The sequence below is a fragment of the Esox lucius genome, chromosome 9, assembly GCF_011004845.1.
Source record: "Esox lucius isolate fEsoLuc1 chromosome 9, fEsoLuc1.pri, whole genome shotgun sequence".
Lineage (NCBI taxonomy): Eukaryota > Metazoa > Chordata > Actinopteri > Esociformes > Esocidae > Esox > Esox lucius.
This window is the reverse complement of record NC_047577.1, coordinates 9,203,559-9,219,376: the sequence shown is the minus strand read 5'-3', so window position 1 is coordinate 9,219,376 and position 15,818 is coordinate 9,203,559. Positions and strand designations below refer to the sequence as shown.

At 46.5% G+C, this 15,818-nt stretch overlaps 2 protein-coding genes across 3 annotated transcripts; both read right to left on the bottom strand.

The window, feature by feature from the left end:
- Positions 1-44: 44 nt before the first annotated feature.
- fam83fb (family with sequence similarity 83 member Fb) lies at positions 45-8,449 on the bottom strand. The gene is made up of 6 exons (XM_020049823.3): positions 7,975-8,449; positions 7,367-7,875; positions 4,276-4,443; positions 2,336-2,457; positions 1,499-2,229; positions 45-567 (listed from the first exon to the last, which is right to left on the bottom strand). The coding sequence occupies exons 2-6, from the start codon at positions 7,835-7,837 to the stop codon at positions 518-520; spliced, it is 1,542 nt and encodes a 513-aa protein (XP_019905382.3). The 5' UTR covers positions 7,838-7,875; positions 7,975-8,449; the 3' UTR covers positions 45-517.
- Positions 8,450-8,540: 91 nt separating this feature from the next.
- On the bottom strand, positions 8,541-15,387 carry grap2b (GRB2 related adaptor protein 2b). Of its 2 annotated transcripts, none has more exons than XM_029122009.2 (8): positions 15,267-15,387; positions 14,871-14,958; positions 13,886-13,977; positions 13,273-13,392; positions 12,314-12,476; positions 11,922-12,029; positions 11,050-11,157; positions 8,541-10,208 (listed from the first exon to the last, which is right to left on the bottom strand). In XM_029122009.2, exons 2-8 carry the CDS (start codon positions 14,946-14,948, stop codon positions 10,011-10,013), a joined length of 867 nt encoding a protein of 288 aa, XP_028977842.1. In that variant the 5' UTR covers positions 14,949-14,958; positions 15,267-15,387; the 3' UTR covers positions 8,541-10,010. The 2 variants fall into 2 exon arrangements, with proteins under 2 accessions (XP_028977842.1, XP_028977841.1); XM_029122008.2 differs by having other exon boundaries at positions 14,871-15,002; positions 15,267-15,385.
- Positions 15,388-15,818: the final 431 nt, after the last annotated feature.

Here is a 15,818-nt window from a genome sequence, read left to right as displayed (position 1 = left end):
AAAATATTTGGCCCACTATGAACTACGGCCACTGGGTGGCAGCCCACAATCACAATCATTCTTTATTCCAGTGACGACAGTGAGAAACCTTCAACATCCAACACACAGGATGAATACTGATGAGTCCAGCCTCAAAGGTCAGGACACATGACTCACACTCACACACTTATGGAAAATAAAACTGTTGTAGTAAGGAAACTGCTCGGATGTCCATTCCGAAATCTGCTTACAATTGACATAGACCTAAAACATGCATCTGTTCAATTCGTGACAGCATTCAGCAGTAGATAATTCTTTACATGGTAAAGTACATTTTGTAAACGTTCTGACAGTGTTTTAAAAGGCTTTGGAATACTATATCTGCCAAAAGAACATATTTTTGTTACAAAACAGGTACAATCGACAAATGTCGGCACTTAGTGCTGAAAATTCCAAAGTTATTAGGTAATTCAATGGAGGGCCTTGAGAAAGAAAAAAAAAGAAGAAAAGGTCTTCTTGGCTTCTTGAAGAGATCCACTTAGGACTGAACACACTTGTTCTTTGTTGACGACCTGCTGCCTCTCACGCCTGAAACAGAGGGAGTGAGGAAGAAAGAGAGTAAAGGTCAATGACTGGGGGAGAGAGAGAGAGAGAGAGAGAGAGAGAGGACTTAGGTAAAATCACTAAAAGAAACTGACATCCACTCTCAAATGACTGAAACTTGTCCACCCTTCTTCAACCATGACATGAGGAACTGCTATTTACACTGACTGTTAAGTCCTTCTAACGTCAATCTGATGTCCACACTCTTAAATCCTGAATGGAGCTAAAACCTGCCGACACTCTGCTCTCGGTGGATTGAGCCCGGGCTTCAAAAGACACTCATACTGTGGGTGGATTGACTTCCTGCCTGTTGGGCCCTGTCCGGGGCCTCCTCCGGGTAGGGCCACAGTGTCGCCGGACCCCCCGTCTCAGTTCCAAGGTCTTACGCTGCTATACTATTGTGCTGGGGGATTGGGTCAGTTCTCCTTCCCCACTAAGTTCTCCTTCTCCACTATAAATCGTTGTTGATATGAGAAATGCATTTTCTGAATTTTCCCAGTCTCTTCCCGTTTTAAACTTTAGGAGGACATGAGGTCCTGGTCCACACCTGCGGAGTACCTGGTTTGGGAGGCCCGTTGCTGTCCCTCTCCTTGTCCATCTGGTCATACTTCTGACCTAGTCTAAATTTAAATAGACTATGGATTTAGCCCACATGCATTTATTAATTATTCCAATTGGACTCTTAATATCTCACACGGCACAGCCAGAAGAGGACTGGTCACCCCTCTAAGCCAGGGTCCTCTCTAGGTTTCTTCCTAAAATTCGGCCTTCTTAGGGAGTTTTTCCTAGCCACTGAAATTCAACACTACTGTTGTTTGCTCCTTGGGGTTTAAGGCCGGGTGTCTCTGTAAAGAACTTTGTGACAACTGCTGTTGTAAAAAGGGCTTAATAAATACATTTGACTGATCATACTTACTGTTGTTGTCCTGCGTGTTGACAACCTGTAGAGAGACACTCTTCCGGCCCATTTTGGACCTCTTATTCTTCGGTTGAACCACTGTCACCTCCAAGTTCTCCTCCGTGACGTTGGATGCCAACGGCGCAGGGGAGGGGACCGGGCCGGTGGCCACGCCGTCACCCTGGGCGAGCGCATTCTGATTGGCTGCCGGTTTCCCTCGGAACAACTTCTTGAAGGACAGGGATTTCTTATCCGGACTTTGGTTTTTCGAGCTTCCTTTCCCGCTTCTGAGCGGCAGAGGAGAGAGCTTATCCAACCTTTCGGTGCTCGTCCGGTTTAGAGTCCGGGCCGGGTCGTGTGTCTCAGGAGCCACGGTATCAGACGTAGCTTCTCTGTCTGTTAGGTCCTGTAAGGATTCCGTCTGTCTGGGACCACTGTTGCCAAATGCCAGTGAGTATTTGGGGTTGTGGTATTTGTGCGCGGGCACCTGGAGCCTGCCTTTACGCGAATCGCCCAAGCTGACCTGGAACCTGGACGTGGCGACGGGCGTGTGGGGCTTAGAGGGCTCCGGCTTCAGCAGCACGGCGTTGGCCGTGTCCGGGGGCGGGCTGAGGTGGAACTCCTCGTACAGGTCCAGTTTCTCTGAGACGGCGTAGAGCTCGCGAAAGTCACGGTCAAAGAAGTCAACCACTTGTCCGGTCATGATCGTGATCATGTTGCGGTCCATTCGAGACGAACTCCACGAGAAACTAGGAAGGAAAGCCAAATGTTTTGGTGTCAAATATGATCCCAGGTAAACACACACACACACACAGTAAACACAAAAACAACACAATAAAATACACAGACTCTCACCTGTAAGTGCCAAATGCTACCTTTTCTCCATCCACCAGCATGTATTTACTGCACAGAGACCCTGGAAGCCTGCCAAAGGACAGACCAAACCCAGTTCCCTGAATTGTACGGGTCCTGATATTCTGAAAGACAGAAGCACACACACACACACGCACACACACACAGTTACCATTTACATCCCAAGTCATGTCCGCCTTTATTTTGGAAATCTACATTGTTGAGAAAAATATCAATTTCACGATGACATTCATTTTTTGGGGGGCTTTCAGTAGGGCTGCGACGTAGCAACAGGAAATGACATGAAAGCCAAAGCGTTGACTACTGTCAACAGAAACGAGGTCAAGCAGGTTGACACAGATATCTAACACTCAAACAGAAATCCTTTAGGTCAACTGTTGTCACACCTACTATACAGAAACTAGCCACGTCTACATGTAGTCAAACGTCCACAGCCTAAAAACAATATAACCCTCCCCTTCCCCTCACCCCCCCTGACTGAAACCCATCGACTGATGATCAACAGAACACCACCCCCCGCTTTCATGAACACCACCTCCAGCAATCCAGACTGTCGAGCCACACCCACAACCTCCCAGACCAGATGAACAGTGCATCACCCTCACCGGGAACCGTGAACCCCCACCGACCAGACCAACAGTATCCCCCCCATAGAGTCATTAACACCCCGCGACACCGATCGGTTATCGGTCAGGGCTTGGTAGCTTAACTCAGCCGGGGGACGCATTACATCGACAACGGAGCATCGACAACGGAGGGCTGAAATGTCATAACAAATAAAGACAACAATGCCGAATGAGACGTCGGGTTTGGTCTGAACCCGAAAAAGAAAGGAAATTCCGCAATCACTCATTCGCTCCCCTGCTGGACCCAGATTTTCCAGAAACCAGGGCTGACGTAGTGCAGGAGGTATGCTGGTGGACCCCCGACACGGAGTAGGAGGGCTGCTTGTGATTTAAATCTTCTGAAACAGCCCAATTCATACTCTTGGAGGAGCTCCTACACAATGATGTGATTTGTTTCCGCAATGCGAAGAAAAGGATTGCCTGCTTTCCAGTTCACAGATAGAGCTCGTGCCATTGTACTACTGTTGTCGTCAGTAATGTGGCACCTTGTTCCTCGTCGTTGGGCATATTTGAACCTTTATAAGCGCTCCATGCATTTCATAACGACATACGGTTGGTCACTCTTGCAGGCATTGATGTCCATTATATTGACAGAACTTCCAAACCAAAATAAAAGTTCTGTATGATCGGGGCTCTGCCATGAACACACGGTCGCCTATGTCTAATTAACATTTAGTTTCAAAAGTTTTGAAAATATAATCCCAAATATTCCCATGAATAAGAAAAGACAATTATTGTTATTTTCAACAACAACCCCCCCCCCCCCCCCATTTACAAAATACTGTTTTCTTTTAAAATAAACAACATAAATTGAATACCTTGACTACACTGAAACATATCTGCCATGCTAAAGTCATGATAACATGGTGGCGACACACTTTCTGTGTGAGAGCTGGCAGAAACCCCCCTGAAATATTAGCCTGTTTCGGTGGGACGGTCATTCTGGCCAAGAGCTCAATATCACACGGCCAATCGAAGTGTAACAGAACCAATGACACTTCAGCTGGTTAAGCGAGTGGGGTCTGGACCATTCTATGTGTATGGCAAAATAACATTACTGGGTTCCCAACACCTCCTGACGGCTCAGGGGCCAAAGCAGGCTCAGTGAAATAACCAGCTACACATATAATTAAAAAGATATATTCAAAAACCTCATTATTAGGCAAAGTGTTGTTTATACGCTTATTTAAGAACACTGCATGAGAGGTTTGTAATGCGTTTTGGGGGGGTTTGGGTGCTCCCCGGAAAGGTCTTCAACAGCGCCGCCTCAGTGGGGGGGGGGGGCAGGTCTCTTACCCGTAGGTGATGAGCTCCAATCTGCAGCCTGCAGCACATATCCAGGAAGTGGGGCCCTCCGCCGGCGTCCAATAGGATGTAGACAGCCACGGAGCGCCTCGAAGCTGCATCCAGCAGGTCCTGCAGTATCTGGACATCTGTCAACAAGTCCATGACTATAGCTATTACCTGGAGAGACAAACACAGTCAAACTATGTTTAAATACCTTGAGGTGGGGTAATCAGACAGAGTCAAACTATGTTTAAATACCCTGAGGTGGGGTAATCAGACAGAGTCAAACTATGTTTAAATACCCTGAGGTGGGGTAATCAGACAGAGTCAAACTATGTTTAAATACCCTGAGGTGGGGTAATCAGACAGAGTCAAACTATGTTTAAATACCTTGAGGTGGGGTAATCAGACAGAGTCAAACTATGTTTAAATACCTTGAGGTGGGGTAATCAGACAGAGTCAAACTATGTTTAAATACCCTGAGGTGGGGTAATCAGACAGAGTCAAACTATGTTTAAATACCTTGAGGTGGGGTATTCAGACAGAGTCAAACTATGTTTAAATACCTTGAGGTGGGGTAATCAGACAGAGTCAAACTATGTTTAAATACCTTGAGGTGGGGTAATCAGACAGAGTCAAACTATGTTTAAATACCTTGAGGTGGGGTAATCAGACAGAGTCAAACTATGTTTAAATACCTTGAGGTGGGGTAATCAAAGCATTTGCATCTGGCGGGAGAAACATTGCAAATGCATTCAAATTAAAACATATATATGTTATAGCGTTTTTGGCACAAATCCAAGTCTTAAAAACAATTTCTGAAAAGTCTGAAAGGGTTTGTGAAGTTCAACAAAGTCCCATATAGATGATCTGAATATGATGGCTTAAATTCAAAAGGTGCTGAAAAAAAGGTGTGAACTTATAACTGAAGTGTTTTACTGGTTGCTTATAAATGGCACAGAGTTTCAGTGAGACATGCATCACCTAAGAAAAAGCAGAGATAGACAGACCATGTGGGAAGGAGTTCAAAATAAAAATACCTGAGGAATGAGCCACGGTATTATCTGTTGCTATGTTTTCAAAGAACTGGTCCTGTCCAATTTAGGTTTTAGTTTCTTTTAAGGCAACAGTAGAGAAAGGAAAACTGTTGCGGGGAAGGTTTTGCAGACAAAGAGTAAACCAAGCCCCTTGACTAAATAAATCAAGCTCAATGAACAATCTCCATTCAGCTCGCTTTTTGAGTCCAGAATCTGTGATGAGTTGGGTGTCTTCAGTGGACAAAACAGCATCGGAGTAGCAGTGCTGCTCATCTTGGATCCACTGGCTTTTCAAAACCATGGGTGAGATTACAAGGACAGGTGACCAACTGATCCAACAACCAACCCTGATACTCCCTCACACTTGGTGAATGTGACAAAGGACAATAGTTTCTTATTGACACACTTACAGTACATGTGATGTGAATTAGGAGCAGGGATAGAATGCGATCAGTCACTGATCGCTGGCCAGTTGGGAGTTTCCCCTGTTAACGATTAATGTTAGGATTGCGGGAGGAGAACACTGATCCTGGGTCTGAACCTAGATGAGAGCCTGTACATCCTGGAGGCGGGACCTACCTGGGGGGAATCCCTGTAGGGAGTGAATTTGACAAATCTAATCAAACTGTTACAGCAACTTGTAAATCCAAAAGGATTCCGAAACACACAACATAACCATGTGTTCAACACACACAGAGGGGTCTTCATACATTATATCACCTCTAACAACGTGGGGACCAGCCAAAATAAATCAACAACAGTGACTCAGTCATACCGGATGAAGACGTAAACGTGTGTGTGTGTGTGTGTTATTTTATACAATGTGTGTGTGTGTGTGTGTGACTGCATGGCTGACGGACTGTGTGTGGCTCTGAGGGTGGGGTCCAAAATGACTCAGCGTGGCAGCGTGGCACTACAAAACAAACGTTACTAAGGGCAGCTCAAATAATCAGCGGCTCAGGGTCCTGAACGCCATATTTACCGTCAACATTCTGGAGGGTTGTTTATTCGCCACGAAGGTGTGGAAGTAAACTCACTGCAGTTCTGTTTAGTCAGGTCCCAGTTGCATTCCGGTCACATGAGCAACCCATTTTAACCGTCAAGCTACACCAAAACACACTGTTCTGTTCGGTCTCTAAGCAATCCCACATTGTCCAGAAGTCCACTCGCCCCATCAAACCAGGTTCGGGTGTGCACTGGGTCGTTTGGGGAGGAGGAAACCCTGCTCTGTCTGCCAGAACCGGAGGTCACACGTTTGGTCTTCTAAACCAGTCACCCGTTTGCACGGCGATTGTTTGCAACTTCTCAGAAGCAGGATCATGTGACCGAAGGGCACCTTTAAGAAATGGTTACAGAGGAAGCGTTCACGTCAGAGCTCTCCAATGAGCTTCGACCGTGAATCACAGAAGTAGTAGGTTGAAGGTAAGCGTGTTTAGCCTGAGTTTAGCGTGAAGGCTAACCTAATGTTCCATTATTACAGGAGACAGTAGGTTACAACAGTAGTTTCTCACAGATAGGTTACTGGTTAAACCAGTCAGTGTAGTCTATAAGGAAATCAACTTTGACCTCAGAAATAATTTAAAGATGCATTCTGGGGATAGTTGGCCACTGGTGGGAAAAGTTGTACTGTCAAAAGGCAAAAACGGGGCGTGCACTATATCATGTGTGTAAACACTGTGTCAGATGTCCTCAAAACTACTTGGTTTCAAACTTGGAGTTTCATGGTTATCTTATCCATGTGGTGATATTGATCCCAGCTACAGAAAATGCACGTATCACTGTCTCAAGCGTTCTTGGCAAAAGTCCAAGACTGCATCTTCACTGACTCCAATCATTATTTTATCCACGCTGGCAGATTTGCAACCTGTCAGTTCTCTCCATTCACTGCATCCCCTCTAAACTGCTCTGTTATATTAGTGAGTTCTCTACTTTCCTAACATTTTAGACATGCCTCAGACTACCTATCGCCATCCTGATAACAAACCACAAATACCACACAACCATGGTGATTCTAATGATTCAGCAATCCTGACACTATTGCCTTAGTAAACATTGGACCTCACCTTGTTAGCTTCTTGGATCAGCCTACGCACGACTTCCTTTATGTGAGGCGCCTTTTCCTTTGGAGGGTGCGTGTGAACTGCCACGCGCGTGACCCCCCTGAAGAATCCCCCGTTGGGCCAACCGATGTCCAGCGGGGGCACTTCGGTGTCTGACATCTGCGGCCAGTATGTCGAATGAACCCCGGAGTCCGCTTTGGTGTCGTTGGTTTTCGTATTTGATTCTCCCCACCTCTCTTCGTCGTTGGTGTCATATTGTTTGAAAGTTCTGCGTATCTCTTTAATCTCACGGGCTGAGAGAAAGTCTGTCAGGTTGTCCTCTTTCAGTCGCATTTTGAAAGCACCATCGCCGTTTTTAAGTAGTTGCTCAACCGCCGCTCGTTGTTCTTCGCTGTAGTAAAACTCCGGGTTGGACTCCGGGACCTTCTCGTTGATGTTACCGTCATCCATGCACCTCAGTTGCGACTCCGCCATGGTTCGACATCAATCCCAACTCTGGACCGGAGCTGTGCCTATACAGAACACAACCGGCTTGTTTGTACTTGGTTCCGGAAGATGCTGCTTGACCCCACCTACTAGTGCAACAGCTGACTTTGAAAGGGTTTTCTTACCTGAAAAAAGGGCGGGCCTGGAGTAGAAGCCTACACCTCGCTTGCGGTTTCACAGAAAGTATCCCATGGTTGCACTAAATCTGTAACAATGCATATTCACTTTTAATCTCTAGGCTACTGCATACAACGCGTTGTCTGGATTTCACAGGTTGTCCATTTATGCAAGGATTTGTCCTTCGTGCATTATATGACGTCATTCTTCTTTAGTGGAACGTTTCTTGTCGGCTATGTTATGAAATGGTCTGTCAAACCTGGCTTTTATTATCCGATATGGAAAGTCGTGTGAAATCCCTGGCGGGATAGTATTGGCTTAATCAGCCTAGTCTACCAACCATCACAGCACACAACATTTTCCTCCACTTGTTTTGGGACAGCTGTGCACTGGAAATATGCACTGAATCAGGCAGAACCAGGCAGTATTACTTTCTTCATTAAAACTCGTTGATTGTAATAAAATGACATTAGCCTGTAATAAAATGACATAGATGTCGTACACCTGCCTGGCTAGCTGTTCAGCAACAGAGCCCCTGCGTGAAACTGAAAACTAACATTTGACAAAACAGCAATATGGGGAAAAGAGGCAATGCATCCTTTATTTGTTCAAACATTTTTAATAATATATAACTTTTCTTTGCCAAATGTCATGATCATGAACAACAGAAATGAATGCCAAATATTGCCCCCTGCTGGACAGTGGTGGTGGACATAAGACCCCATCAATAGACAGCGAAAAGTGAACCCCTGTCTTGTTGTCTTACTGAGAGGTAATACACGATTACATTTAGACCTAGGCATACAGGCTAGGTTGCTAAATAATAGGGGATTATATGACAACGCATGTTACACCACGTCTATGTTTTTTCATTGTTTCGAACGTCAGCTACGTTAGGATACACCATACCTCATTATGCCTTAGTTCTTAAATCTGTGGTAATGGTAATTTTTTTTAAAAACAGTTAAAACGAAAGTTACAAACTAGAAAGGACGTTTACGTGGTGTGCTTGCCAGGTTGTTTACGTTAAAAGATACTTCAAGTTGGGACAAACAAAAAACACGAAAAAAAATTTGTTTGGTCTCTAGCGTTTAAGGTAAAGGGTTAATTAACGCTAGTTTTGCAGATTGCATTAATTACTCATACTCAGTAATTCATAATATCCGAAACATGTGATAGAAACTTGGTTTGGTTTTTGTAGCTTGATTGGTTGAAGAGATACTGTTTTGGGGTATTTAACTTAAATTATGGAAATTAAGCGAATTATTATAGTCATAGTAGATACACATTTCAGAATTGTATTTTGGAATAGCAAAAACACTTGAAGCCTGATTGGTTTAGTCTGACTATATTTAATTATTCAAGCGATGCTGTTTTGTAGTTACGCTAGTTTTGCTATTAGTAATTATGTAATTTGGTAATTAGTGTATTAATAGTTTATAAATGTTAGAATAATAGGTTCTGATTGCCTTAACACGTGAAACACATTTGGTGCAGTCTCTCTGACTTGAAGTTTAAAGTTGGTTTTAATTGCATGTTTAAATGGAAGCTCCTCAAGTTGGGCCAGTCTGAACGGCCAAACTCTTTTTTCTATGGTACATATTTCACCATTGAAATGCATTGGAAGCTCATTTATATATTGCCATAGTTCCCACGCAACCGTCGGAGCATCTGGGTGTTTGAGAAATGGTTTTGTCTTCATTTCTTTTATAGTTTTAGGTGCTAGACCAAGGGAAACAAATACAAGACAGTCAGAGAACTCTAAAGTCATGCTTTGTCTTTGACAAGCACATCTAATAAATATAGATACTCTATATAGCTTACAAAGTGTAACAAATATATTGTTATTTGATTGATTACACATATTTTTTTGGTATGTCTATTTTGCAAGACAACATTTTTTTTTTTTAAGATAATGCTACTAAACCCCAAAGATCTGAATATATCATGATCGCTTTCGTTCAGAAGGGCTGCAATGAAGGGCAGTGTGATGTGAAAAGAGACACATTCATCTCCAACCACTGCATCTCTCTCTCTCACTTCCTCACACAGGATGGGTGTAGTTGGTGGGAAAGAGTCCTGTCTGGCCCATGAGCCTTCCTCTCCACCACGACATGTCAGAGCACTCCAGCACTTCGATGATGTCACCGGCCCTGAAGCTCAGCTCATCTACCTCCTCTGCGATGAAGTCGTACCGTGCTTTGACCTGCCTCAGACCTCCGCCTGCCCCACCAGCCGCGCGCTGTAACACAGGTACACACACTGCGATCAATGTTCACATTCACAAACACAGGTGAGGTGGAGTGTTGGGGGGTGGGTGGGGTGTTGAGGTGGAGTGTCGTGGGTGGGGTGTTGGGATGGAGTGTCGGGGGGTGTTGGGATGGAGTGTCGGGGAGTGGGTGGGGTGTTATGGTGGAGTGTTGGGGGGTGTTGAAGTGGAGTGTTGGGGGGTGTTGAAGTGGAGTGTTGGGGAGTGTTGAGGTGGAGTGTTGTGGGGTGGGTGGGGTGTTATGGTGGAGTGTCGAGGGGTGGGTGGGGTGTTGAGGTGGAGTGTTGGGGGGTGTTGAGGTGGAGTGTTGGGGGGTGTTGAGGTGGAGTGTTGTGGGGTGGGTGGGGTGTTATGGTGGAGTGTCGAGGGGTGGGTGGGGTGTTGAGGTGGAGTGTCAGGGGGTGTTGAGGTGGAGTGTCAGGGGGTGTTGAGGTGGAGTGTTGAGGTGGAGTGTCGGGGGGTGTTGGGATGGAGTGTCGGGGAGTGGGTGGGGTGTTGGGATGGAGTGTCGGGGAGTGGGTGGGGTGTTGAGATGGAGTGTCGGGGGGTGTTGGGATGGAGTGGCGGGGAGTGGGTGGGGTGTTGAGGTGGAGTGTCGTGGGGTGGGTGGGGTGTTGAGGTGGAGTGTCGTGGGGTGGGTGGGGTGTTGAGGTGGAGTGTTGGGGGGTGGGTGGGGTTTTGATTTGGAGTGTCGAGGGGTGGTTGGGGTGTTGAGGTGGAGTGTCGTGGGGTGGGTGGGGTGTTGAGGTGGAGTGTTGGGGGGTGGGTGGGGTGTTGAGGTGGAGTGTTGGGGGGTGGTTGAGGTGGGGCCTACCTGTGGTTGGGTTACAGGATCAGCTGTGCGGGGCCAGGTCTGTTGGGAGGAGGGGGGTTGGGGAAGAGGCTGTGAGGTTATGGAACTTCTGGTCTGGCTTGGTCCTCTCTGTCGGGATGAATCACAAACATCTTTAAAATCTGTACTCTTGCCCTTCAGCTGTACACATGGCTGATGTAATTCCCCCAGCTTACTGCAGAAATTTGTAATCATTTGTGTATTTTTTTTAAAATCAACAAATCAACACACCCACACACATACACACACAGACGTGAACTAAGTTGGCCAGGCACTGTGGTATCAACACACACACAAACACACATGGGGTGAAAAATATGTGGTGGAGTGTCGGGGGTTGGGTGGGGGGTTGAGGTGGAGTGTCGGGGGGTGGGTGGGGTGTTGAGGTGGAGTGTCGTGGGGTGGGTGGGGTGTTGAGGTGGAGTGTCGTGGGGTGGGGTGTTAAGGTGGAGTGTCGGGGGTGTTGGGATGGAGTGTCGGGGAGTGGGTGGGGTGTTGAGGTGGAGTGTCGTGGGGTGGGGTGTTAAGGTGGAGTGTCGGGGGTGTTGGGATGGAGTGTCGGGGAGTGGGTGGGGTGTTGAGGTGGAGTGTCGGGGGTGGGTGGGGTGTTGAGGTGGAGTGTCGGGGGTGGGTGGGGTGTTGAGGTGGAGTGTCGGGGAGTGGGTGGGGTGTTGAGGTGGAGTGTCGTGGGGTGGGTGGGGTGTTGAGGTGGAGTGTTGGGGGGTGGGTGGGGTGTTGAGGTGGAGTGTTGGGGGGTGGGTGGGGTTTTGATTTGGAGTGTCGAGGGGTGGGTGGGGTGTTGAGGTGGAGTGTTTTGAGGTGGAGTGTTGGGGGGTGGTTGAGGTGGGGCCTACCTGTGGTTGGGTTACAGGATCAGCTGTGCGGGGCCAGGTCTGTTGGGAGGAGGGGGGTTGGGGAAGAGGCTGTGAGGTTATGGAACTTCTGGTCTGGCTTGGTCCTCTCTGTCGGGATGAATCACAAACATCTTTAAAATCTGTACTCTTGCCCTTCAGCTGTACACATGGCTGATGTAATTCCCCCAGCTTACTACAAACATTTGTAATAATTTGTGTATTTTTTTTTAAATCAAGAAATTGTTCATTTGTGTTCCTGTGTCCAGCAGGCACAGGCAGCTGTGTTTGGAGCAGGACTTCTTCTTACCATGATTTATTTAATTAAAAAACCCTTAGAGCCATTTACAGTACCTCTGTTTCCGGGTCCATTTGTGACCACTAACAAGCAGTACCTCTGTTTCTGGGTCCTGCAGAAAAATGCGGCTGTGTTTGGAAATGGAGTTCTTCTTGTAGTAGTCCACCAGTTTATTGAGGGAGCTGAACTTCTCAGCCCAGAGAAAATACTGCCCTCTGGTGTCTGTCATCACTTTAAAATGCTGCACATCTGACTCATGTCTGAAGAGGAGAGAGAGAGAGAAAAGCTTTAGCAATACGATCGTAATCATGGTCATTTGTTTATTTGCACTTGTTGTTTATATGACTCTTATCTGTTTATTTGTACCTGTTGTTCACTCTGAGCATTTTGTTATTGCTGAATATTTCAGACAATGCTGGTTATTGTTGTTCTTGATGTCACCTTAAATGGGGCTGCTACCGTGTAGACTCCTTCTTACTGTACTTCTAAATTTGGCAATATGGTTGTAATAACTGTCATGCTAATAAAGTTGAATTGAATTGAGAGAGTGGGGGTATATAGAGAAAGAGAAACAGAAAGAGATGCGAGATCTTCCTGCTTAGTTTAATTTTAGTCCTGAAGTACTGGCTTCAGCAGTCTGTCGTTACCTTAACAACCTGCAGGTCTGTCGTTACCTTAACAACCTGCAGGTCTGTCGTTACCTTAACAACCTGCAGGTCTGTCGTTACCTTAACAACCTGCAGGTCTGTCTAACTGGTCAGAGGGGGCAAGGCTGAAGGAAACAGCCAGCTTCGTCAGACCAGGTAAAAGATAAGCAAATGTGAGGAAAACCATGTGGCACATGTTTTGTGTTGTGTAGAATGTTATCCCGAACAGCCCGGGGGGCTATTCAACTGGTCCCCAGAGGGCTGAAGCACTCCCACCCCGTCCCTCTCATCAGGCACAGAGTCAGACCAGGCGACCAGAATAACAGCTAGGCCACAGTAGGCTACTGCCGCGACAGAGCTGGTGCCCTGCTGTCCGTCCCGCGGTACGACGCTTCGGTGCCCGACTCACCTGACGGAGATGCTGAAGTCTCCGGGGGAGCTCTGACTTCCTCTTATCAGGAAAGAGCCCACCGGCTTGATCATCAGAACCTGCTGGGCCTCCCCACGGGTGACACTCTCCTGGTACCAGCTTAAGTGGGGAGGGAGAAACATCTGAATCACCTCTGTCCGCATGTATATTTACCTGGGAGTTGTCCGCGGTGTGACAGGGCTCCTGGTGGTATAAAGCGTGTGACCACAGAACACAGTATTCAAGGTGGATGTGCAGCTTTATAACCCGTTACTCTGATATGAGACTGTTCTAACAAACCGTAGCTTTTCTAATTGGGAAGAGGGCAACAGGCAGAGAGTGTGAGACAGAGGGGGAAAAGAAAGTGAGAGCGCCCCGGAGGCCAAAACGTTATCCTTTAATCATCGTGCAAAAGACATGGCGTGGGTGAGGTTCCGCCCCTCGCTGGCCTATCGGATCCTGTGAGATAATTGTGCCTCAGAGCAGATTAGCGCTAAAGAGGGTGTCTGTAATAGCCATAAATAACGTCAACAGTATATACGGGCAAACAGTAGAATATAATAGGGGGTCATTTAACCAAATTGACTGTGTCCTGTGGAAGTCGTAGCTTTACCTGGGTAGGTGGATGTCAATGTAGTTCCGGGGAATGTATCCAGTCTCTCCGTTTAGCTCAGCCTTGAACCAGTCGTCATTAGTGACCAGGATCTACAGAGAACAGGTGAGAGCCAGGGCTAGAATGGGAGCAGGGCTCTAGAACACACCTATGTTCCAAACTACCCACCCGTGCTCTAGGGGACATCCGATTTGTAGGGAACATTCATGTTCTAGAATACACCCATGTTCTAAAGTACATTCATGTTCTAGAATACACCCAAGTTCTAGAATACACCCATGATCTAGAATACACCCATGTTCTAGAATATGCCCATGATCTAGAATACACCCGTATCATGAAACAAAAAAAAGATATTGCAATATGTGCATATTTATTTGACAATAGTCACAAAGTCACCGAATATGCAAGCTAGAACACCAAACAGGTGTGTTTGCAACTTATCAAATTATCTGAACTGAACTGGTGGGTTGAAAACACACCATTCAAAGTTTTGTATTGCTTTGACAATCAACCCCAGTTACAATCAACCCTGTGTGACAATCAACCCCAGTTACAATCAACCCCAGTGACAATCAACCCCAGTGACAATCAACCCCAGTGACAATCAACTCGATGACAATCAACCCCAGTGACAATCAACCCCAGTGACAATCAACCCGATTACAATCAACCCCAGTGACAATCAACCCTATTACAATCAACCCCAGTGACAATCAACCCCAGTGACAATCAACCCCAGTGACAATCAACCCCAGTTACAATCAACCCCAGTTACAATCAACCCCGGGGGTAATCAGTCCCTCCCTTACTACATGCTGTTAGTCAGGTCTATTGCGAAACAGTTTTTTTTGAGAAAGAAACAGGGTTCTGGAAGTGTTGCAATGACTATGTATTGCGACAGAAGTGTTGCCTATCATTTTACCCCCGTGGACCCCCTGTACTGTACACTAGGAGTGTGGAAGGAGTCTGCCTTGGTCTTTACCTTCAGAGTGTCCCCCTTCCTGAAGCTCAGCTCATCTTCAGCCGTGGCAGTAAAGTCAAATTTACCAATGGCCTCCATAGCAGACAGACTTGGGATAGAGGGCACGAGAGAGGGAGTGAATGAGGAAGGAAGCTAGAGAGGGGGTTTTGGCAACGGGTTGGGGGGAGGAGGAAACGGGGAGAAAGAGATGGGACAGATGGGGAGAGAGAGCAGGAGAAGGAAGGATTAAAGAAAGGAAGGAGGGGAGTACAGGAGACACACAGGATGTGATTGGAAGGTTACATGAAGGCACGACTCCGTTGCGGGAGGCGCACAAACTCGGGCAAATTATCGATACACAATCCTACGGACAACAATAACAGCAACCGCAAGCCGTCAATAAAACAGAAAACTTACCTAATATTCCCCCTGACCTCGGAGCCAGCGGAGACTTGGGCTCCAAACTAATACTGACGCTGTTGTCGATGACAGGATGTGATGCGGCGCTCTTGGCAGCTACTGCACATGTGCAAACATGGCCTTGTTTTCAGATTCTTTTTTTTTTTTTTTTTTGTAGACGCCTCGCTGTATGCAAACACACATTCAAACACACACAATGGATGCAAAATGCTGCCATTGACCAGAAACACACACCCAGACACACGCACACACACACCCAGACACACACACACACACAGAGAGGAGGTGTGAAACTATCATTGGGTGTCAACATGACCACATGTTAAACATGCAAAGATATAAAAGAGGATGTGCGTTGTTCCTCTTTCAGTGGCTTTAGACTGGTTTCCTCTTGACCAATACATTCTATATTGACCCGCTATGCACATGAGATGAAGACTGCGCACTTTTTGTGCTGCTTAAGCAAAACCAAATTTGTCTTTCCAACACTGTTCTTTTCCCTACAAAGTTCCTGGTTCTTTTAGGAGGTATTGGCCGTGTTGCAGACCT

What these genes read in the sequence shown, in the direction of transcription:
- fam83fb (XM_020049823.3), bottom strand. Translation starts at nt 7,837, where the DNA reads ATGGCGGAGTCGCAACTGAGGTGCATGGATGACGGTAACATCAACGAG. An exon ending in TTGGAGCTCATCACCTACGG is followed by an intron (nt 2,458 to 4,275) that starts GTAAGAGACCTG and finishes TCTGTCTTTCAG; the next exon opens with AATATCAGGACCCGTACAAT. An exon ending in CAACACGCAGGACAACAACA is followed by an intron (nt 568 to 1,498) that starts GTAAGTATGATC and finishes CCTCTGTTTCAG; the next exon opens with GCGTGAGAGGCAGCAGGTCG.
- grap2b (XM_029122009.2), bottom strand. Translation starts at nt 14,948, where the DNA reads ATGGAGGCCATTGGTAAATTTGACTTTACTGCCACGGCTGAAGATGAG. An exon ending in GACTTCAGCATCTCCGTCAG is followed by an intron (nt 12,477 to 13,272) that starts GTGAGTCGGGCA and finishes TCTCCTCTTCAG; the next exon opens with ACATGAGTCAGATGTGCAGC. An exon ending in ATCCTGTAACCCAACCACAG is followed by an intron (nt 11,158 to 11,921) that starts GTAGGCCCCACC and finishes TCATCCCGACAG; the next exon opens with AGAGGACCAAGCCAGACCAG.